Source organism: Eleginops maclovinus, chromosome 12 (assembly GCF_036324505.1).
Source record: "Eleginops maclovinus isolate JMC-PN-2008 ecotype Puerto Natales chromosome 12, JC_Emac_rtc_rv5, whole genome shotgun sequence".
Taxonomy (NCBI): domain Eukaryota; kingdom Metazoa; phylum Chordata; class Actinopteri; order Perciformes; family Eleginopidae; genus Eleginops; species Eleginops maclovinus.
The window spans coordinates 2632567-2655592 of NC_086360.1; the positions used below are offsets into that span (position 1 = coordinate 2632567).

The following is a 23026-nucleotide window of genomic DNA, read 5'->3' on the forward strand; positions in this document are numbered from 1 at the left end:
TGTGTGTGTGTGTGTGCGTGTGTGTGTGTGTGTGTGTGCGTGTGTGTGTGTGTGTGTATGTGTGTGTGTGTGTGTGTGTGTGTGTGTGTGTGTGTGTGTGTGTGTGTGTGTGTGTGTGTGTGTGTCCAGGGTCTGCACAGCCAATCAGCTGCTCATGCAGATGACGTGCTGCTGTCCTACGTCAGCCCCGCCGCTTGTCAGGATCAGAGCTCCACACACACCGGCAACAAACACACACACACACACACTCCCTCTGTGAGCCGGACACACAGCCCCTGGCCCGGCAGCCCGGCAGCGGAGGACACATCGAGGCTTCCAGGCGCCGCAGCCCGCCGTGACAGTGGACCTTATATCGCCTTACTTTGTGGACATGGGAGACATGGGGGATCCTCCGAAAAGTAAGACACTTGTTTGGAGTTGGGATGCGATTCTGGAACTAATTCATCACAACTTGAGAGTTCTCTTTTTTTTGTGTGTGTGTGGTGTGAAATGGCCTATTAAAGTATCTAAAATAAGCTACTGAATTTAAAAGTGTCAATGAAGATTAAAGTGGAAGCGGATACAGACTTTTAAACAACAAATTGGATCATATCTAATATTCTATTATATAAATAATATTAACCACGAAAACAACACAAGACATAATACAAACAATAATAATAATAACAGCATCGATTTTGACCATTTTCTACATGATGGGTTGTTCAGCGGACAGTTGTGCAGTTTGTGTGATGTGTCCTGCTCGTGCTGCTCTTCCAGAGAAGCGGCTCATGTCGCTGTGCGTGGGCTGCGGGAACCAGATCCACGACCAGTACATCCTGCGGGTCTCCCCGGATCTGGAGTGGCACGCCGCCTGTCTCAAATGCGCGGAGTGCAGCCAGTACCTGGATGAGTCCTGCACCTGCTTCGTCCGGGACGGAAAGACTTACTGTAAACGGGATTACATCAGGTAGGACACCCAGGACGGGACGACCCTCTTCAGATAGACCAGAGCAAGCCTCACGGCCGTTGGAATTATTACTTCTTTTTTTTTTAACTACGGTTTTAGATTCAGACATGAAGCCCTACATTTTTGAGGGTTCATTTATTTGTGTTTTGACATTTTAATCATTATTATATTACTGCTATGTACAGCCCAGTTAGAAATATATTTCAATGTCTCATCAGATGCATTTAAAAAGTATTGTACATCAGTCCTTTATTTATTAATCTATGTCCGATCAGACAGCAGCATCCTGCCTTGTGATGGATATAAATAAAAAAAAACAAAAACACAATTCATCTCTTAATCTTTTAATACAGCCTGTAAATCACTGATTTGGTGTTAATAATATTCGATAAGAACCTTAGCGGGCTTCCCTTTTGGGTCTGATGACAAAATTACTATGAAGTCATATTCAAATAATTCACATTATAGATGATACCAGAAAAAAACAAGAACCAGAATCACAAACAGACTATAATGTGCTAATACTGTCATACCACTTCTACTACCAATAATAGTCATAGTAAATGGTAAATAATAATAATAATAATAATAATAACAACAACAACAATAATAATAATAATAATAATAATAATAATAATAATAATAGTAATAATAATAGTAATTGAATATTATTTTGCAGTTGTTACAAAATAAATGATGTGCATCTAAAACTTATTTATTTTAATCACGACTTATTTGTGTTATTATTATTATTATTATTATTATTATTATTATTATTATTATTATTATTATTATCGATCATCTAATTTATTTCCAGGTTTCATGATTCATTTTATGGTTATTTTTTGTGCGCCAGTGCCCGGCTGCCTGCAGACTGACTGAGTGTGTGTGTGTGTGTGTGTGTGTGTGTGTATGTGTGTGTGTGTGTGTGTGTGTGTGTGTGTGTGTGTGTGTGTGTGTGTGTGTGTGTGTGTGTGTGTGTGTGTGTGTGTCCCGCAGGTTGTACAGGATTAAATGCGCTAAATGCAACATCGGCTTCAGCAAAAACGACTTTGTGATGAGGGCCCGCTCCAAGGTCTACCACATCGAGTGTTTCCGCTGCGTGGCATGCAGCCGGCAACTCATCCCGGGGGATGAGTTCGCTCTGCGGGAGGACGGGCTCTTCTGCCGGGCCGACCACGACGTGGTGGAGCGGGCCAGTCTGGGCTCCGGAGACCCGCTCAGCCCGCTGCACCCGGCCAGACCGCTGCAGATGGCAGGTAATGTCCCGGGCAGAAGGCAGACATCAGGACTCTTACAGCTGGAACCCATACTGTACGCTTTAACGCGATCGGCCTGCCTGCGACTTTTTTCTTTTCACGAAGTTCCCAAGCCTTTTTCCGTGTCTGGATTTTGATTATTAAAAAACGGATTTTCTGAATTGGCTCTCCATAAGACGGAAGAGCGAGATTTCTCATGTAGCTACTGATCTGCACTTCTTGTAATTCACATCGCCACTGAGAGTTTACTGTGTGCAGTGCTGTGCAAAGTGATTTAGTGGCCAGGTCTGATCTTTGTGTTCATGTAAATGTCATGCAGTATCATGCAGGGACATAACTAACATACAGCTGTTCTGTTCTCCTGGTTGACTTGTTAAGGTCGGACTGGTTCCGCCTTCTCCTCCCATAGATAGGCGATGTTTTTTGTCTTTTACATTTTCTTTCTGCATACCTCTACCCGGCCAGGCCAGGCTCTGCAGATAAGATACAGGGCGCTGCTGTCAGAAATACACCAGGTTATCAGCGCTGTGCAGGGCTCTGCAGTCTGAAGAGGTTTTGGCTCGCATATATTTTAAATCTAGGATCAGATGAGCCTGGAATATGCTTTTATATGTATATGATAATGTAACGTGGTTGCAGTTTGTAATGTGTGGCAAGAACGGTTTTTATCTGCAGGGATAAACTGCGTAGCTGAGAAGTTGTTCATGCAATAACTCAAAGCCCTTTTCTTGCTAAAGAAGATCTCATTGTAAAGACAGATGAATTGATGTTGCCTTCCCTGGGTTCTTCTCCCTCCTTCCCAACAGCAGAACCAATCTCGGCCCGGCAGCCTGCGCTTCGGCCTCACGTCCACAAACAGCCGGAGAAGACCACCCGAGTCCGGACTGTGCTAAACGAGAAGCAGCTGCATACACTGCGGACCTGCTACAACGCCAACCCGAGGCCCGACGCCCTCATGAAGGAGCAGCTGGTGGAGATGACCGGCCTCAGCCCGCGGGTCATCCGGGTCTGGTTCCAGAACAAGCGGTGCAAGGACAAGAAGAGGAGCATACTGATAAAGCAGCTCCAGCAGCAGCAGCCCAACGACAAGACGGTGAGAGACGGGCCGGGCTGACACAGAGCGGGACTATGCAGTACATTTCGACTATTCTGGGATAGTGTTTGCGCAATGACAGAGTCTATGATGCACGCCAACATCTTTAACGCGGGGGTTTCCAACATTTAAGGCAGCCATCATTTAAGTCATGTGCAGTCACTTTTATTCACACATCTCCAAATCACACGTTTGTCTCAAAGTGGAGGACAGGGCGATCTAACGGTCCCACCAATGTACACACACACACGCACACACACACACACACACACACACACACACACACACACACACACACACACACACACACACACACACACACACACACACACACACAAAGTGTATTAATCCGTCACTCTGTTTATTTGTTTGCTTGCTTATTGATTGTTCTGCTGATTGACTGGTGGATTCATTTCAGATGCCCCCCCTCACCATTTCCTCGTCAACACACACACACACACACACACACACACACACACACACACACACACACACACACACACACACACACACACACACATAGAAGCATGCACGTACATGCATGCACTCACGCGCGCGCGCGCACAGTGACCGATGTGTATCTGGGTACTGACCCCCCCTCCTCTTGCAGAACATCCAGGGAATGACTGGCACCCCGATGGTGGCTGCCAGTCCGGAGCGGCATGACGGCGGCCTGCAGGCCAACCCGGTGGAGGTGCAGAGCTACCAGCCGCCCTGGAAGGTGCTCAGTGACTTCGCCCTGCAGAGCGACATTGACCAGCCGGCCTTCCAACAACTGGTTCGTCGCTTTTTATTCATTATCCATTAATGCTTCACATGTATTTAATTATTTTAAATATTCTATCATTCATTTCTATTCTATATCTGACATGCAGTTGTTCTTGTGTGCACAGCAATCCCTTCTTCTCTGTTTGGAAACTTTATTTTTGTTTACAATTTGACCACATAAATATATGCCATTAGTTTTCAGGCCTGCTCTATCCTTTCGTGCATAGGCTATATGGAACACTAACATTATGTGTGTGTTTGAAACCCATATTAAAGACATTATTTTAGCTGGCTGCCCTTCAATTGAGAATCCTCGAGTTTGAGTTATTTACATTTATACTGTTTCCGTGGATATTAAGATGCTCATCATCCCCCCTGTTTAAAGACCCTCCACTACAGTGAACTAGATATAATATATAATTTCCTCAGATAAAAAAACCCTGTATATAATTCGGCCTCATGAAAAACACAAACACAGCACCAGTGATGGATTTTAAACCTTTGGAGTTATATTTATTTTATCCCTATCGGTGTATTTGTTTAGGAGTGACGCAGCATGACACAATCTCCGGGGGGGAAAAAAACACTTAAAATAACTTCCACCAAAGACGCGCTGAGGTGAATCAATCAAACCTTTATTCATACCGGGAACACATTCATTTACAGAAGTGCTAAACAACGCGCCACACGCACACACATTATCAGCATTTATGAAAATAACTGGAATATGACATGCGATTATGCCCCTATAGGATGCTGAGCTGTGTGAAACATATTGTTGATTGGGGGTTAAGTTAACATGTTTGAATTATTTCATTTAGAAATATAGATATCCAGATTACTTCACTACCCCGAGTAGAATGATTTCATTGGAGCTCAACTGACTTCGGCAACTATAGTGTATGTATTTAAAAATATATATTTTTTTAATCCCATGCAACCTATAGTTCTTGAGGTTCTTGAGTTCTGTATGTGTTTTCCGTGTTTCCATGCAGCTGCGCGTTTCCCCTTTTCTTAATATAGTCGCCAATTATGATGCAGAAACTATAAATCCTAAATAAAAAGAGTTCATCATAGCGAACATCCAGTGTGCTTTTTAACAATAGATTACTGTCCTGTTGCAGTCTATACACAATTTACAATACATCTCCTATAACTAACAGAAATGTTAAAAATTTCTGTACCCAAATATCTCAGTTTTGCAAGTTAATTTTCATATAAGACAGAAATCCTTTATTCGTCACACAGTGGAGAAGTGTATACAATGTTACAGCAAAGGGACAGTGCAGATAAAAAACATGCTTAATATTAGTTGAGATACATAATTAATGAAGAAGCGAGCACACATTAATAAAAGAAAATCAAATAATTAATATAATAAGTAAACATCCAGGATTATACAACTGAAGACATGAGGTAGGCAGCAAGGGAAGCATTAACAGTGTGCACAGTGAATATTGCACACCCAGAGTTGTCTCTCAACAGTGGTGTTACAGTCTGAGTATTGAATTGGCAGCCAGTACAAAGTATGTATTAAATATAGCAGTGATATTGCACATGAAGAGCAATTAACAACTGGAAGCTGTGGAAAACCCGGAAAATAATGTAGACGATTGCTGGATGTTATTGCACCAAAACATGTATCCGTATGCCCGGTTTTGGTTTGGGTGTCTGACCGCTGCCTTTTGTACCGCAGGTCAGTTTTTCGGAGGGGGGGCCGGGCTCGAACTCGACGGGCAGCGAGGTAGCGTCCATGTCGTCCCAGCTTCCGGACACGCCGAACAGCATGGTGTCCAGCCCCATCGAGGCCTGAGCGAAAGGACGGACTGACGTGAACACACACCCTGTTCATCCCATCCCTCCCGACTGCACCAAACAACCCCCCTGGTTGTATTTTGACACTGTGAAGACAATCATGGGATTTTACCACAGCCACATTCTATAATGTCCATCCCGAAGAGGCGGACGGATGCGTCATGGCCGGTGCTGCACGCTCACACGCCTGGTTACAGTTGCCAAAACGAGAAGACATGAACCATCCATAAATGGGACCTCTAAATAGGAGAGAATTCTAGATCTTGCGAAATGCTGTGCGCTACTTTGAATAGAAACATTGACTGGTGATTTTTTTAAATATTCGATCCACGCATCTTCATCCTGTTATAGACCATGTGGAGGGGAACAGCACTGCTTTTCTTCATTTAATTACACGGTTTCCTTCATGACCCAAAAGCATTTGCAACAAGGTATACCTCTATTTTGCCACAAGCTTCGTGGGACATTTGTGTGAATCAGTGTCCGTCCGAGATTTTTTTTTTTTCTTTCCCAAAGATGTGTATAATTAAGTTAAAAATACCGTTAGCTCTGGAAGAAAATGTTTCATTTGTTCCCGTGCAACAAAATTTATTTATTATTTATTGTCGACAAATTTGCCACCTTTTGTGTAACTTTCTTAACTGAAGTAAAAAGAAACAAAAACGATTGGCGTTTGGTCTTTGGGTTTTCTATCGCAGTTTATTTAAAATACAGAGTTGGGCTGTCTTTAAAGTGTTTTTTCTCTTTGTGAAAATCCTCACATGAGGCGGAACATCAACTCTATTAGATGGCTTGATGGATATGCCGTGGTTAATTGGGTGTCATGTTGGTGCACGTGCTGTCTCAGTTTACCTGTTGGCTGCCTGACTGCTTTAGAACGAACTCCACTGCAAACTGAAAAAGCTTAAACTCTTATTTTTTCTAGAAACAAAATTCATTTTAAAGTGAAATGTTCAGAACAATATGTCATTATCATGATGTGGGAGCCATCTTCTGTGCTCATATTTAGGCTACAGGACAGAGATATTGTTTTAGAATGTTACAGCTCAATAGGAACTGTCCTGGGAACAAGTACGACCACATGGCAGTAGTTTATGTTTAAAGAACAATCAGAATAGAAATGGCTTCAGATATTCCTGGCCCATGGCTTTCTGACGTCAAACAGCCAGATTACAAATAATATAATTATCACACACAATGGGAGGCAATATATAGTCTGAGTTTAAGAAGTAATTGTCTGACCTCTATTCCAACAGAAGAATATATGTGTGTTAATTGGAAGTTGCTTGAATGCTGAATGTGTTCAAATTTGGAGTCTCATCCTTTTTAACCATCGCGGTTTAGAACAAATACATTAACTATTTCATTTTTTATGGCCTATATTTTTAAGTTTATTGTTGTGTAAGAATCTGTACGAGAATCGCTATGCTCATGAGCATGGAGCTTAAGTTCTTCATGTCTAAATGCAAAACAAAATTGTTTTAATTCAGGGTAATATTCACTGTGTGAAAAATCAGGTTTGAAACTGTTGGTTTGTGGGACTGCGCTCAGTGAAAGACCTTACAAATCTGTCCTTCAGACACCGAACACTCTCTTCAGTGTCCGGTTTTACTGAAAAATGGAAGGAAAAGAGTGACACGATTGGATGGCATTGTCAGTGCATCATTTTTTTGCTGCTGCTCTGATTACCTTTGCCTTATTCATTCTGCAGTGAGCCATGTGCATGTTCTGTGTTACTATATCTGCAGCTTCAGAAAAAGCTGTTTCAGACCCCTTTACCTGGAAGTTAACTACAATTCTTTTATTCATTAGTTGATTGATTCAATTGCAAAGCGAAAAAGAACAGAAACAAACACAGTGTGTCTCTCTCTGCAGGTAAATGCGCTCTCTGAAGCGTGCATATTAGACCAAATAGTATTTGTGAACACAACAACTGTAGTTTTTATTATAGCTATCTAAAAATAGCAAATTTTCCCTAAACAACACACAAATCACTAATGGCCTGGATATTTAATTGCATCAATTAATTATATTAACAGTTCAATGAACATACCACTTTTTCTTTATTTTCTCTGGGGAATTGAACTAGGCCTTTGACAGCTTTTAGAACATTAAGGAATCAGCTGTTTTTGTCAAGTTGTCCTATCAGCTGATTGTAGGGCTGCTACCAATAGGATTCCATACATTTCAATTGTTTTAATTTGAAAGTAGCTGGCATTTTATCCCCAACGTTTCCCTGTGCTAGAGAAAGGCTGAACAAGGTGCCCGTCCTTTGAACACATGTTGCTTTTATTAATGTTGACATGACTGGAAATTATCTCTCTAAAAACTCACATTTAGAAGTTATGGTTGGTATGCATGTATTGCAGTTTGAAAAATAATGAAAGACAGCACATGCCATTTTGAGCAGGAACCTTATCATTCAATGTATGAAAAGGTATACAATAAGCTTCAGCACATTGGATAGCACACATATCATTCATTGGAAGAGGAAGGGATTTGATGAGAGTTAATATGACCGTAAGAGTATTTCTGATTAGAAAAGCATCATGTGGAAGATGTCTTTCAAACTTTTAATCAATGAAGTATCGTGTTGAAATGTAATGTGTGACCTGAAGGAGGGAAACATGTATAGTAGTAGAGTGGTATTGTAAATGATGGCAGTATTTTATTTATTGAAAATCTTTTATTGGTCGGGGAAGTTTCTTCTGAGCTAGTCTTCAGTATTCTGTCCCTTGATGTTATGAGCACATTTCAATGAGCCCACTGTTTTGGTTTTGGTTTAGTTTCTTCCCAGAGACTAGTGTGCACCAATTACCTTTATTGTGCTATAAGAAAGTACAGACACTGATGAGTACCTGCCAGATTCAATCACTATGCTAAGCATCTCTGTAGACTTTCTAACTGTTTTGCAGGTTTTAAAATCAGATAACCTCCTCTTGGGCAGCAATGCATTGAATCTGAATCTTTGCATAACATCATCAATGAATGAACATTTGTACAATCAATTTTCAACGTTAGATTTGAGAGCATGCTGAACTGACAGCCTAAAACAAGTTGGGAGTGAGCGAGGCCAGAGGGCTTTATCCTTGTACAATCGTACTGCCTCTGGCATTTTCCCTACATCCTGGAAAATGACGCTCACTGCGCCTGTCGGTCGGGTTTTTCCACGTCTCGCAATTTGAAGAGATGCAGTTGGGGGAGTGTCACTAGCAATCAACCAATGCACTGTAATTTTGGTGTCAAGATTTGCTGTATTCTACCTTCTGTGTTCTGTTCAGTGCTGCTCAACAGCAGTGCACAGTGCACCTGTGCCACACATGCTTTTCAAGTCTGTTCCACTTCACTACACTTTCTAACAATCTACATGCACCCCAGGGATAGATTTTTACTCCAACTGAAGCAATCATTTCCAAAAGCAGAGTATGTGTTTGAATGTTTGATCATCAGCAGCAGCTGCCATCCACAACAGTTTCCACACTGTAGTCAAAGTCTTTAAGTTTATTGATCACCTATCAAGTATTTTAGAGGTTGTCCAAATGGTTCAGATTTGGTTCAGGTTTATGCACAAAAAAAGGCTTCATTAAGGTTGGGGAAATATCATGGTCGGCTGAAAAGAAGTGCATTGTTCTGATTTGTAATGACATACATGGTAAAGTCACTTCTTTGATGCAGCTATTTCCCCATTGATTCTACTATTTGATTTAAATAAACTTGCATAGACTTGAGTTCAATTTGCAATTAAAACATTCAAATATTTGTTGAACATTATCAACAGAATGTGGAATGGTTACAGCGTTGACATTATATCAAAGACAGCTACTGTATATTTTGTGAAATTAGCATGCTAATTGAGTTGTGCGAGCTAGTCCTGTCTTGTATTACCAAATCTTCCTCTAGAGGCGATAGTGGGTCACTGTGACGTCAGTCTGACCTAAAAGCAGAAGGAAAAGAAGTATAGCTGCAACAGCTTACTCATCAATACAGTGGTTCAGTAATGAGTTCTAAAACATAGAAACTAGTTAGCATTTTAGTAATCCCGGTTCCCTCATCTCATCATCTTTTTTCATCAAAGGTTTTGGTTAGAAGCCTGAAAAAAGGGCTGTAATTAACAAAACTTAAAAGATGTTTCCTTTTTTTCTAGGACATAACATATGTCAGTAAATACGCCACTTGTGAATGTCTGAAGCTTCCATGTGTCATTATAACAGCGGATGGTAACAAGTGATTAAAAGACACTACTAACCATCATCACGGCAAAACTCTTACTCTTTAGAAATCATAGAAGTGTCAAAAGTGTCGAGATTATCCTGCTTAACAATACTTGTCAGGATCATTAACGTCTGTTTGTCACAGATGTTCTTTTCAGCAATAATCTTATGTATCCCATTGTTTGTCGTCAATGACCCCGTGCAATGCTAACTTCGGGGTCCGCCTACTAAAATACGTCATCACTGACCTGAAAAACTGAAACGTTGACTTTAATAAATGTATTATGCCAACAAATTTCACATAGTAGTGTAGCGGTGGAGGCGAAGTCCGTAGAGACTTGGCTTGGGAACCAGAAGGTGACCGGTTCAAGTCCCTGAAAGACTAAGTGCTACCGAGGTCCCTGAGCAAGGCACTGTTACTTACAACTGCTCCCCGGGCCCTCATTGCTCCTAACACTACGATGGGTCAAATGCAGATTGTACATTTCCCCTCTGCTGGACGATATAGGGTTCCTTCTTTTCTCTTTCTTCTTCTCATAACTGTCTTAGGTAAGCTGAAAGAAAAAACACATTTAAATGAACACCTTTAGTTTCAACTTATTATTATTGTTTTCAACTAACCTAATAAAGTTATAAGACATTAGCAGACATACTATATTTAATTAAAGGCAAAGTTTCAGTTTGCAAACTTGCGACAAGTTCTTTTTTTTTTTAGTCTGCACCACTCTCTTGATCCCTGCAAATTTCATATTTTCTTTGCATTAAATCCTTAGTGGCACAAACGAGAAAACAACTAGTACCGTTGCTTCGTTCCCAACACTGCAAGGAGACTTCTTCGCCCGGAGTAGAGCGTGCAGCAGCTGGGAGGCAGACACATCTTCCTTGAGCATTTTAGCAACACAGCATTTCAAAGTAACTTATTCAGACCATGAGGGAAAAAGCAAGACTATTGTGAAAAAAGCATTTGAATGTGCTTTATTCTAGTTCATTCCCAGAGTCATCTTAGTTCAAGGCTGTTCTGCTACCAGCATGGGGTTGTTCTTTTGTTTCATGCATCTAGAAAAATGACTCCAATCAAGGTCACACAGTCTAGATTTGTGTGAATGAATATCCTCTAGAAATAATCAAACCTCCAAACAACATTCAAGCATAAACATTGTGAAGTGGAAGAGATGCTACTGAGGAATCAGAGACAGACTCTGCCTGCAGTGGTGCCTCTCTGTTGTGTGGATGGGGAGCTATGCAGTGGAAGCTGAACCAGGACAAAGAGTCCTGATAACATATCCTACTGGTTTGTCTGGCTCTGGGACTGTATTCAGAGTCGATGGAGAGATGGAACAAAAGCAGCACTGTACCTTAGGCAGGCTGAAGGAAACAATTGCAGGCCTTTGGATGAGACCTCATTGAATTGGGATGGGAAACCAGCAAGGGAACTATCCCTCCCAGAAATCTGGCGCCTGACTCCCAAAAGTCCACCACGTTAGAGACAGTGTCCAGTCTGACTTTGTAAAGAGCTGAATGCAAGTGTCAGTTCTATTAACCAACTTGTGCCACCGCCAATACACTCAATTGAGGTCTTATGTTGCCATTGTGAAGAAAGATGTGAACGTGATATCATTGTTTTAAAAGGTGCAATAAGTGTTTGAATGTTTAGTTTTCGGAACAGGGTTATTAGTTGGTCAGCCAACCCACATGTTATGTTACTGCAGGTAAGTACAGAGCATGAACCTTGTTTATGTGGCATATAGCTATTAGCATGTCACTACCTGCAGCATTTCATTTTAAATGCACAAGGAACAGTGACACTACCAGGGAGCAAGGCAGCAGCACCAGTTCCGGCAGAGCAAAGATATTGTAAAGAGGCCCTGTTATGCTCTTCTGTAGTCTGTTCTAGAGGTTTTTGTGCATGTAAATGGTCTGCAAAGGCTAAAATCCCTGTGTTCCCTCCAGAGGTAGTTTCTCTTGTAGTTTATATTGGCTATTGCTCCAACACATTAAACTTGATAGGCTTAGAGGCAAAACATCTCTAAGCGGTTGACCTAACAGAGTCAGCCAGCTAACCAATCAGAGCAGACTCTGGTTTCAGACAGAGGGTGAAAAGAGGTGCTACAGAACAGGCAGTATGAGAAACATTAAGAGCTTTTTGAACATTAAAGCATGGAGACATGTCCCCATAGAGACATAACTTACTGATGAACCTGAACATGAGCAGAATAGGTCCTGTTTAACTGAATCACCTTTTTGCAAATCTTACAAATGTGTTTCAAAATGCAAGGGCTTGATACAAGACATACAAAAACACTAAGGGAAAGCATAATATTAAAGGACTTGGATCAGATTCAAGAGTAAAAAAAAAACTGCGACTTTCCTATTTGACTATGATCTTCATCTCTCAGAAACATCACAAACGTTATAAAACATCAATCTTGAGCCTTCCTTGCCTGAATGTTCTAGATGCAGTGGGAAGGCAAAACAACAAAACTCTGGAATTTGGAAACAGTGCATATGGAGGAAGACCCTCAGGAGTCTGGCTGCTGCTAGAAGCCCTAACTTTAGCTTTCAGTGCACACTTGGTACTTCCAAAGAGAACACGGCCAACTTCACAAAACAAACATGAAAAACATGGCTGACTTTCCACATTAAAAGAAGCCAGAGACAGTGTTGGCACAAAGCTTTGGATTGGTTGTGAGCATTGCTACAACTGGCAATGCTGGTGCATTTTTTGTAAGACATTTTAACTGAACTAAAGTAATTAATATACCAGCTAACAATGTTAACATTTTTATGCTCGTAATTCATTTGGAATCCCAAATGAGTGAACATTTTTAACGCAAATTAATCAAATGACCAAGTTCAACCCCAACTTCTTCCTGTCATTCCAACGCTTATCTTCTATGAATGGGGTATGGCAAATGAAGATTACATAATGACTGAGGAGATATCCCCTGTTGTGTTGAACAAACAATTATATTTTAAAAACTGTACTGTATAATGTATTTTCTACATGCTTTCTGATACAAATGTAATGAATGGTAATTATAAATAAATATATATAAATAACGATATTATAAAAACTATTATGTGCAATCCTTGCCAATTAAAACAGTACTATTAATATTCTAGCATAAAAAAAGAAGAATATTTATACACACACTCAATAAAAAAAAACAACGTATTGGTTACAATAAATGTCGGTGTAGCCATGACACGAAAAGAAAGGTCAGGGTGACCAAAGTGATTTGTGTGTGTGTGTGTGTGTGTGTGTGTGTGTGTGTGTGTGTGTGTGTGTGTGTGTGTGTGTGTGTGTGTGTGTGTGTGTGTGTGTGTGTGTGTGTGTGTGTATGTATCTGTGCGTGTGTATCTGTGTGTGTGTGTGTGTGTGTGTGTGTCTGTGTGTGTGTGTATCTGTGTGCGTTTGTCTGTCTTTCTGTGCACGGGTGCGTGTGTTAATGGGAGAATAAGTGGCAACATTGATTGCAGGTACCAAATGTCATGCCAACCCTCAACCAATCCAACAGTTATATTTAGAATATTTGACAGACCAGTCACACACTTTTGTGCCCCTGGTACAATTACTCTGCAGATTAGTGTTGCATCTGTTGACCAACGATAAGACAGCACACGTAGTAGCATGATGTTTTATGAGCGTGTAGTCATATAGTAGATAGTGTGTGGAGTATGATGGGCATTATAAGTGTATCCTGGATGAGACTAACTCAGATGCATCCGTTCAGAACATGGTCAGCAGTCTCTTTAATGTTTTTATTAAAGTTTTCTTTCTCAAGGGCCACATGCTAAGGCTGCTAATAAAGCAAATCAGTCATATTTACCAGCAGTAACCCAATGCTGTTTAAGGGAGTTTATGTGCAGTGCACTACAGATAGCATCTCAGAAACCAAGGCAACACAAATCCAATGTGGTCTGCTGAGACTGCAGAGCGCCAAAAACCCTCTGACTGCTCTGCACAGACATAATGCATCCAAGAAAAAAAAGGAAATGACAAGTGTAACAGAGTCTCTGGGTATGTGATGGAAATAAGACTAAGTAAGGATAAAAAGGTATCTTTTCATTGACAAAGTTGGGCATATTTATTTGCGAATTAGTCAAGAACCAGTGTTCAAATTAGGAGTATGTATTATCCTTTTGTTACAGACGTATACAAATCTGAACGGAGACTCATCACATTTTTCTTATTTTGAGTGATATTAATTCTAACAAGCAAAGTAAATTTCTGAAATTGGTGAAACTGTGTTATTCAAGACATTTGTTTATATTCATAAGTGATTTAAAGTGAAAAAGGTGGGAAGGGGAAAAAAACAGCGAAACTCCCTTTTAACCATTACGATGAATTCAAAACAGGTATGGTTAAAGGACAGGTCTTCCGATATACTATATTTCCTTATTGTTATCAAATTCCATGTGCATATGAAAACCGACAGCAATGAATACTAAAAAGTGCCTCTGATTCAAAGCGTAATCTATCTTCTTCCTCGGTGTAACAGAACTCCATTGTTGTAAAAAACACATCAATAGACCACCATTCTTTATCATCATGGACACACACCAGGTTCTCAGTTATACTTACTTTCCACACACTGATTTATGAAAAGTGTTGCATTTGAGGGGCATTGTCAGGGTCCTGTTGTACGCACAATTTCACAATGATTGACATTTGTAAAACAAAGATATACAGATATTTAGAATCTGACCCATGTTTTTATATACTGTATAAAAGCGTAGCACCAAATGTGTAGAGCGGCTCTGCTCAAACTTGCCCTCGAAAATTCACTTTTTCATCCTGCTTGAGTTCGATTAAATAACTTTGGAAAGAGGTATATTTTGTCTGTATATAGTTAGATGTATAGTGAAAGGACTAAGACATTTTAAAATATCAAACTAAAGTTGTATTTTACAGAGCAACAGGGGCAGTGAAGTCTGAAAGTATTCAGAAACACATTTTTGTTATTGTAGAGTAACAGCAGTCCTTTAATGATACTCCAATGGAGGTAATCAAGTCAAATCTGTTTTCAAAGGTCTAACTACTGACTGAGCTCACCAACAAGCAGATATAGGTTATCTATTTGAAAAGCTTTGGAAACACCTAATTCTACTTTAACCCTGCTGGCTGATGTCCAGTGCAGATAGCTCCTATTAAAAATTAAAGAGAGGTACACCTTAATCATGATGTCCAGGAGCAGTGGGCCGAGACTGCCATGCATTCATGCTTTCTGACTCCCTAGGCATTTCCATTATTCCATGCAGCCCTGAACAGCGACTGCATGGATGCGTGAATTTGCTCTAAAAACTGAAACTTTATTAAATGTATTATGTCAACACATTTCAACTAACTGTATTAAGTTAGTTGAAAGCATTAATATAAAGTTTAACCTAATATGTTTTATTTAAACTTCATATTATTGCATGTGCGCGCGCACACACACACACACACACTTAAATCATCAGTGCGATCCTGTTTCAGATCCAGATATGATTAGGGACAGTCAGTGTTACATGGCAGACGCTGCCCAACAGACAATCATCAACGTTAATCAATTAATGATTTTCTTTAACAGCAGACAGTCTTCTAACCTTACCGCCTATTTACCCAGGACAAAATTAATATACAATGCCGATGCATTTTTAATGACACAATTGCTTTCGCAGCGAAGACCCAGTTTTGGACCTCAGTCTCATATGTAGGTCTAGGAAACCCTTCAATTTTGCAAGCACATTTGAGGTTCAAAGACTGGGATTATACAGGACCTGATGGATTTTCTAAAAATTATAAAACATGTTGGTTCATATATTGGATACCTTCATCAGGCAGTTTTTGTTCTTTTTCTTTATTATTATTTTTTTTCTTTCATGAATTACTTTGATCGGAACCAAATACATACACATAACCTTATTATTGAAAATCCATAAGAAGAAGAGAGTCTCTGTTCCTCTCTCATCTGTTCTGGCCAATCAGATTACAGACAAAGAAAAAAAGTTATGCTGTTTAGTACGGCACAGACAAAACAGCTGCAGAGAACACACTGCAGCTGTGTGTGTGTGTGTGTGTGTGTGTCACATGTCTACATCACACTGTCATTCTAAACAGGCTATGAGTCTGTAGTGTGTCCACAATGGGAATTTATGAAATGAATGGAAATGAATGAGTGTACTCAGTCGGTATGCATACTAACAGCTGATGTTCATCTCAGTCTGGTCATGAAGGACCAGATGAACAAAAAGGTATTAAATCATTATTAAAACATTTAGATTTTTCATTGAGTATGATGTTTTTGGTCAAAAGTATATTGATTTATTATTTTTACTAAGAGCTTATTCCAAAAATAAATGTCATTTTTAATATAGTAAAAAAACAGACAAAATATATCAGAGTAAAGCAGCCTTAAACAACATCAGCACAGCAACATTTTTCTCTTGTATATTGAATGGTGCATGTTGTATATTGTACTGTTATACTGACTGCTTGTACAAACTGGTCTGGACATATGATCTTAATTTTGGCCATGCATATAAATCAGACTTGAAAATAAATTCAGGTAATTTCAGGTGCAGGTAAGGGACTGAGACAGACTCCACTGTCCTGAGACACTGCCTGGTCCATTAGGGCTCCTTCACCAGTGCAAGAGAAAATGACTCCGTTTTTGTCAGAATTACTTTATTAGTACTACGAAAGAGGTTATGGCCCATGTAAAAAATGCTCTGAGATATTTTGAAAAAATATCCTTTCAGATCTTAAATTCTGTGAAAATGCTATTTGACTTTTATTCTCCAGATTCACATCAACATTTGTATATAGCTTACGGAATTTATACTAAAGGTAGTGCACAGAACAGGTGAATGTGCTGCTGCAGCAATTTGACAGTTATATGTCATCTCCCTACAGACAGCTCTCCTCTGAATATGAAGCTGCAGCAGAAAGAGCTGTTTGCATTTGTGCTGCTGGAGAACGTGGAATGTGAGTGTGAGCATGGCGGAGCTAAATCAGCCTCCATCTGATTCAGCAGAAGGAGCATCAGCACACCGCTCTCCTCATATGAATGTGCAAAACAAGGCAGAGTGGCTGCGCTACAAAACAAATCAGGTATGGCTTTAAAGCACTCCAAGTGATGTGCTGTCGGCTAACCTTCATCCTCTGCTGCTATCATAGCCTCTCTCCGGGTGAAAACGATAACGCACTTGGCTTTAAAGCACTCAGACGGGCACAACACCTGAGAGTTCTGACCTTCCTTGTTTTGATAGGCTGGATTTATGTGCTCAGGGTCACCACTGAAATTGGCACAACAACATTGGAAACCAAAACAAGCTTGACTGGAAAATCATTGAAAAGGCTCTTACCTGGTATGCATATCACACCAGCAAAATGTTTTGTTCCACAACTTAGCTGTACATTTTTTTTTTTTTAAACTGTCGCTAACACCCATGAGAGTTTACAGCAATGATAATCCACTGAAAATGTTGACTTTAATTAAATGTATTATGTCAACACATTTCACATTATTGTATTAGGTTAGTTGAAAGCAATAATATCAAGTTTAAATAAAACATATAATGTTCAACCTAATATGATTGCTTTCAACTGACCTAAAACACTAATGTGAAATCTGTTGACATAATATATTGAATTAAAGTCAACATTTCAGTGTTTTCAGCGCAGTTATGCTTGCAAATAGATAACAAAAAATCCAGAGTGAAACATGTGTTTACAAAGCATTAAAAAAAGCTGCTACTGTAGCTACACATCTTTGAAAAACAGCCTAGAATTATATATATCTATATGTGAGTGTGAGTGTGTGTGTGTGTGTGTGTGTGCGTGCGTGCGTGCGTGCGTGTGCGTGTGTGTGTGTGTGTGTGTGTGTGTGTGTGTGTGTGTGTGTGTGTTAATGTGGATGAAGGAACCGTCTGCAACAGTGTACCTTATTGATGATTTATTTAAAGTTTAACAGCAGACCTCTTTATGACACAGATGAATATAATATGTTTTTTTAATACACGCACAATATTTGTAAGTATTCATGGATGTTGATAATCATGGAAATATTGAATATTACCGGGTTTGTTCTTCAGATTTACAGAGAAGAAGAACCTTCACCACAGCAATGGTACCCAGACAGACAGACAGACAGACAGACAGACAGACAGACAGACAGACAGACAGACAGACAGACACACACACACACACACACACACACACACACACACACACACACACACACACACACACACACACACACACACACACACACACACACACTGTACAAAAAATTGAATTATGACAGTTCAGCATTTTTTATATGTTTCTCCAAATTGCAGCTGACAGATAGCTGATAATTCTAAATGAATTTCTCTCTAACTAAATGAGTGAGTGCGTCTTTAAGGAAAACTGATCAAACATTTTATATAGAAAGTATAGCAAGCTTAATCAAAATGTGAATTATAAAAACCCTGACGACGGGAGAGAAGATCCTGCATGGTCAGAGAAACTGAAGTGAGGCATCAATGACAGAATTAGGAAAAGTGAAGACTTTGATAAAGCTTTTAGAAAAGGACTGCTTTACTTTATATTCCACACTGTGAGGAAAGGCGCTCAATGGAGGACCTCATTGGATGATTGTAGGGATGAGGCCAAGGCTCTTGGAGGGCCACTTCCCTTCAGCTCTTGAGTTAGATGCAAGCTTCTGCTCTTGAATGATGAATGGGCTCCTCAACTAGTGGATATGTAATGAGCCATTCGCAGCCATGACAACTGGAGTCTGCATAGGTCAGAAGTGTAAAAGAGAGAGGAGAGGTGTGCATGCATTCATAAACTGTATATATGCAGCCTTTATTTTAGATTGAAGCAGTTCAGCTTTTACCAAGAACTGTCTTTTGTCGAGAGACGTGTGACAGCAAGGCTTTGTTTTTAAAAATCTATTCCAAGAGGGCAACAAACCAGGCCCGTGTTTTTCTCTCCGTTATGGTCTGCCCCTTGTGACTGCCACTGCAGGGCGGTGGGTGGTGGTTGCCTGTTTGTCAAAAGCCCACTAGCCTTGTCCATTTTGACATTCACATGGGAGCAGTAATGATCCTAAAAGCCGCAATTAAGCTGACTGTTACGTTCCGGGGAAGCGCCTGGTGCCGGCACTGTGCTGCACCTATTATTCCCAGTGGGAATACTCCTTAAAGAACAGCATTTTCCCTCCTCCTCGCTTCTTTCCACAGCTCAAATTACTTTTATTTATCTTTCAAAGGATTCTGACGTTAGTGTATGCAATACTTTTTTTGCTTAGTCAGTATAGTTTTAGAATGGCTTTTAATTTACAATCATCAGAGATCCAAAGTATGTTTTCTATCAGCTCCGTGAGGAATTACAATGCTGATAGGTAAACGTTACTGCTAAATCCATGGGGGAAGCCATAAAACATGTTATTTCTTTTTATATAATTTATGTATTGTGTTTTGTTAGGTTTCCTGACACATATTTTAAAAAATAATTGTTATTGTTTTTGCATAAAGTTCTACATTTTGTTTAAACGCCTTCCATCACTGAAAAAAATAAACATTGACTTTAATTAAATGTATTATGTCAACAGGTTCCACATAATTGTATTAGGTTAGCTAAAAGCAATATCATTTACTTGAACCGATTGTTTTTTATGTAAACTTAATATTTGTTGCCTTAATAACTAACCTAATACAGTTATGTGTTATCTGTTAACATCATTTATTTAAGTCAACGTTTCAAGTTTTTGAGTGCTCAGAACTCTGGTGGAAAAATACTGAATTGTGAAATGTACCTACAGTTTATCACACAAAGCTTTAAAAAACACACTGAAACATTTAGCATTTCTAGTTTGGTGAAAGCAATCATCCTGGAACCTCAGTGTCCTTAATAGCAGATACAGTCCTGTCTCTATGAAGGGACAGAGTATGCGCTACAGTACTATTAAAGAAATTGATGAATACAGCCGACAGCAGGTGACACACTCGTTAAATACCTGATTACTCATTGATTCAGCTGTTTATCCTTGTTTGACCAATGAATACCCATGAAGTGAATCGAATGTAAGTCTCATAACAACACCATAATCAAGTGATACATTTTTATTTTCAAATGTCTCCATAACTACCAGGATGAGGCACTTTATCAATACCATTTATTTTAAAAAAGATTATCAGGAGCTAAACAGGGAAAACTGAGGCATATTGATTGGTTATTGGCTATGTGGATGGTGGCATTATAGCACTACAGTAATCATGCATGGCGTTCTGGGAATAGTGGAAGCTCAGTGTGCCAGACTCAGGGAGACGCAGGAAAACGAGATGTACAGTAAAACAGCAGGTGGGCAAATCTATCACAGCCCCTTGGCAAACACAGACAAAAAAGGGGGAAAAATCATTTTAATTAGCTGAGTGAATGTGATTTGCTGAATGTGAGGGGAGCCAGGCTCTCTGCCCTGCACATTAAAATTGGTCTAATTTTCTGTGCAGAAAAAGTCCCATCTGAGCAGCCCTGGCTGCAGTCAATCATGATAAAAGCTATGGGTGCTTAATTTGATTTACCAATATAAAATGCAAATGAGGTGATCAAGTGGAGTGGAAGCCAGGAGTAGGAGGCTCTTTTAAGCCATCAAGTTAAATGGGAACAGACAGTGGACTGGCAAAGTAAAGAATGTTTTAGCATATTCGTTTGATTAGCGCTACAAAATATAATTAGCATTGGCTAATTGCTTGACAAATTGCTCCACATCAGAAAAAGGCAGAATATATTTTTAATAAACTACTATACCGCCAACGTCTCTCAAACCATATGCTACATTTTCAGCGCAAACTGGGTCTTTCTGATATGTGAAAAGCCTAATTTAATAAATGGAAGATGGCACAACAGTCCCTTACAAAAGTGAATGAGATAATGCCTGTAATTAGGCGCGCACAAGCCTGGCCATATGCCTCTGTACAGCACTTAGGCAGGACTAGGCTGTGGCTGCAAGAACAAATCAAATAAGTGTGTGCAGGGAATGCTCCTGGGATTCAGCCCTCATATGTGAAGCCACCTAACCAGTTTGGTTTCAGGATGAAAAGCCCACACTGGTGGTACCACATGCTAACAACATACAGAGCAGCCATCCAGTATATTATTTTATATTTGGCTGCAACATCAGATGGAAGTGTACCATCCGCAGACTAAAATAATAGTCTGTTGCCTGGAGACAGGTCTAAAAACCAACAGCCCACGTATTGCAGTCACACTGAGACTTATTACATCTGACATTTGGTATTATCATACAGAGTCATTGTCTTCCTTCAGCCATCTGAAATCACAGACTGATCACTCCATAAGCCCAGAGGTCCTTGGATAGAAAATATGAGTTTGTAAATTGCAATAAATACAACCTATGAGAGTCCCAAAGGTAATTTAATTTTAGCAAGGTTAGTCTGTGTATAAGGTGGAATGCATCTAAGGGCAACAGGCACAGTGTGAACAATGCTAATTCAATGTTGCCTTCGATCCTTAGGGTTCTTATGAATTTCTAAAACCCTGTCGGTCTATGCGTATTTCATGAGGTTCATCGGAATATGAGATATGTTGAGTGAAAAGTTGGGCGTTTGGTCCAAGGAGCTTTGAAAGTGATATAATTCCGGTTAATCTTTTAAAGAGCATGATTGACAGTGTATCACCAACATAAATCCACACAATGTCAGCTGATGTGTGCATTAGATACAGACACAGTGGTGGAAAAAAGTACTCTGAGCTTTTATTTGAATAAAAGTTGGTATACTACAATGTAAAAATACTAGTTCTGCATTAAAAAATGTAAAGAAAAGTACAAAAGTACTAGCATCAAATTATAATTGATGTAGCAAAAGTAAAAGCACTTATCATGCACTGTTCAGAAACATATACATAGTGAATGACTGGATTATATTTATTTATATAGAGCTTAACCTAGAACAATACAAGGTGATTTATTAGTTGTTTTAATTTAATGTTAATAAGCTAAATCTGCTGAAGCTGCACAAGTACAGTATTTACAAATCCTCTTCATCATCTACAAAATGAAGGAGGGTTGGTGTTTAAGGTAGAATGATAGGATAGCATTACATCAGTAAATAGTTACTTTCCACCACTGATGAGAATTGAATAGCTACTGCCCAGCATGCACCTTGGGAAGCAGCTGTCATTGGCTAAGTTGTCAGATGTGCTGATAATGACAATCTGAGTGCTTTTAAATGAAGATGTGTTGGGTTTTTTGAAATCATCAGATTCAAGTAGTTTACTTTTAAAACAATGTGAACAATGTCATTATCCGAGCTCAAGGATTATTGTTCATAGAGCATCACTAGAGCCCATTCAGTCCATTCATACCGGCCGGTCTGTGCACTCGTACATTGTTGATCGTGACAGTGAATGCTGCCCTGTAAACAACCCGGGCAATCAGGTTTGCCTTTTTTAATGCCATTTAGCAGTTATGTAATTATAGTTTTCATCAGATGATTCTCTGAGTTGGACACTCACGGTACGCTAGAATTTGGATAATTGATAAATATGCTTATTAATCTTTCCGGCTGGAGGGTTTGGAGACTTCCTCACACGTCAGTCAGTGATAAAGCATGAACCAGAGGTTATTCTCAGACAGATGAAATGATTAGGAATGTCTTGAACTATGACACAATACGATGCAAAAACAATAACATGATATCTATACACAATGCAATGATGCTAAAAGGCAGCCCTCAATAGCCAACCATCATCGCTGTCCTTTCTATGTGGACAAGTAAGGTATCAAATTAATTATGGATAAAAATCACATTTTTACTGAATTTACTATACTATTACTATATGATAAGGGAATGTTGATTCTACAGCGCACAACTACGAGGTGAGAAACAAATAATAAAAGTGAGAAAAAGACAGCTCCATAAAGAATTGTTTAAAAAA

General features: G+C 39.6%; 1 protein-coding gene across 2 annotated transcripts; it reads left to right on the forward strand.

The window, feature by feature from the left end:
• The first annotated feature begins 227 nt into the window (after window positions 1-227).
• On the forward strand, window positions 228-6550 carry isl1a (ISL LIM homeobox 1a). 2 transcript variants are annotated; one of them, XM_063897757.1, is made up of 6 exons: window positions 228-398; window positions 760-949; window positions 1949-2208; window positions 3015-3301; window positions 3912-4079; window positions 5766-6550. In XM_063897757.1, the coding sequence occupies exons 1-6, from the start codon at window positions 371-373 to the stop codon at window positions 5880-5882; spliced, it is 1050 nt and encodes a 349-aa protein (XP_063753827.1). In that variant the 5' UTR covers window positions 228-370; the 3' UTR covers window positions 5883-6550. The 2 variants fall into 2 exon arrangements, with proteins under 2 accessions (XP_063753827.1, XP_063753828.1); XM_063897758.1 differs by having other exon boundaries at window positions 3018-3301.
• The last annotated feature ends 16476 nt before the right edge of the window (window positions 6551-23026 follow it).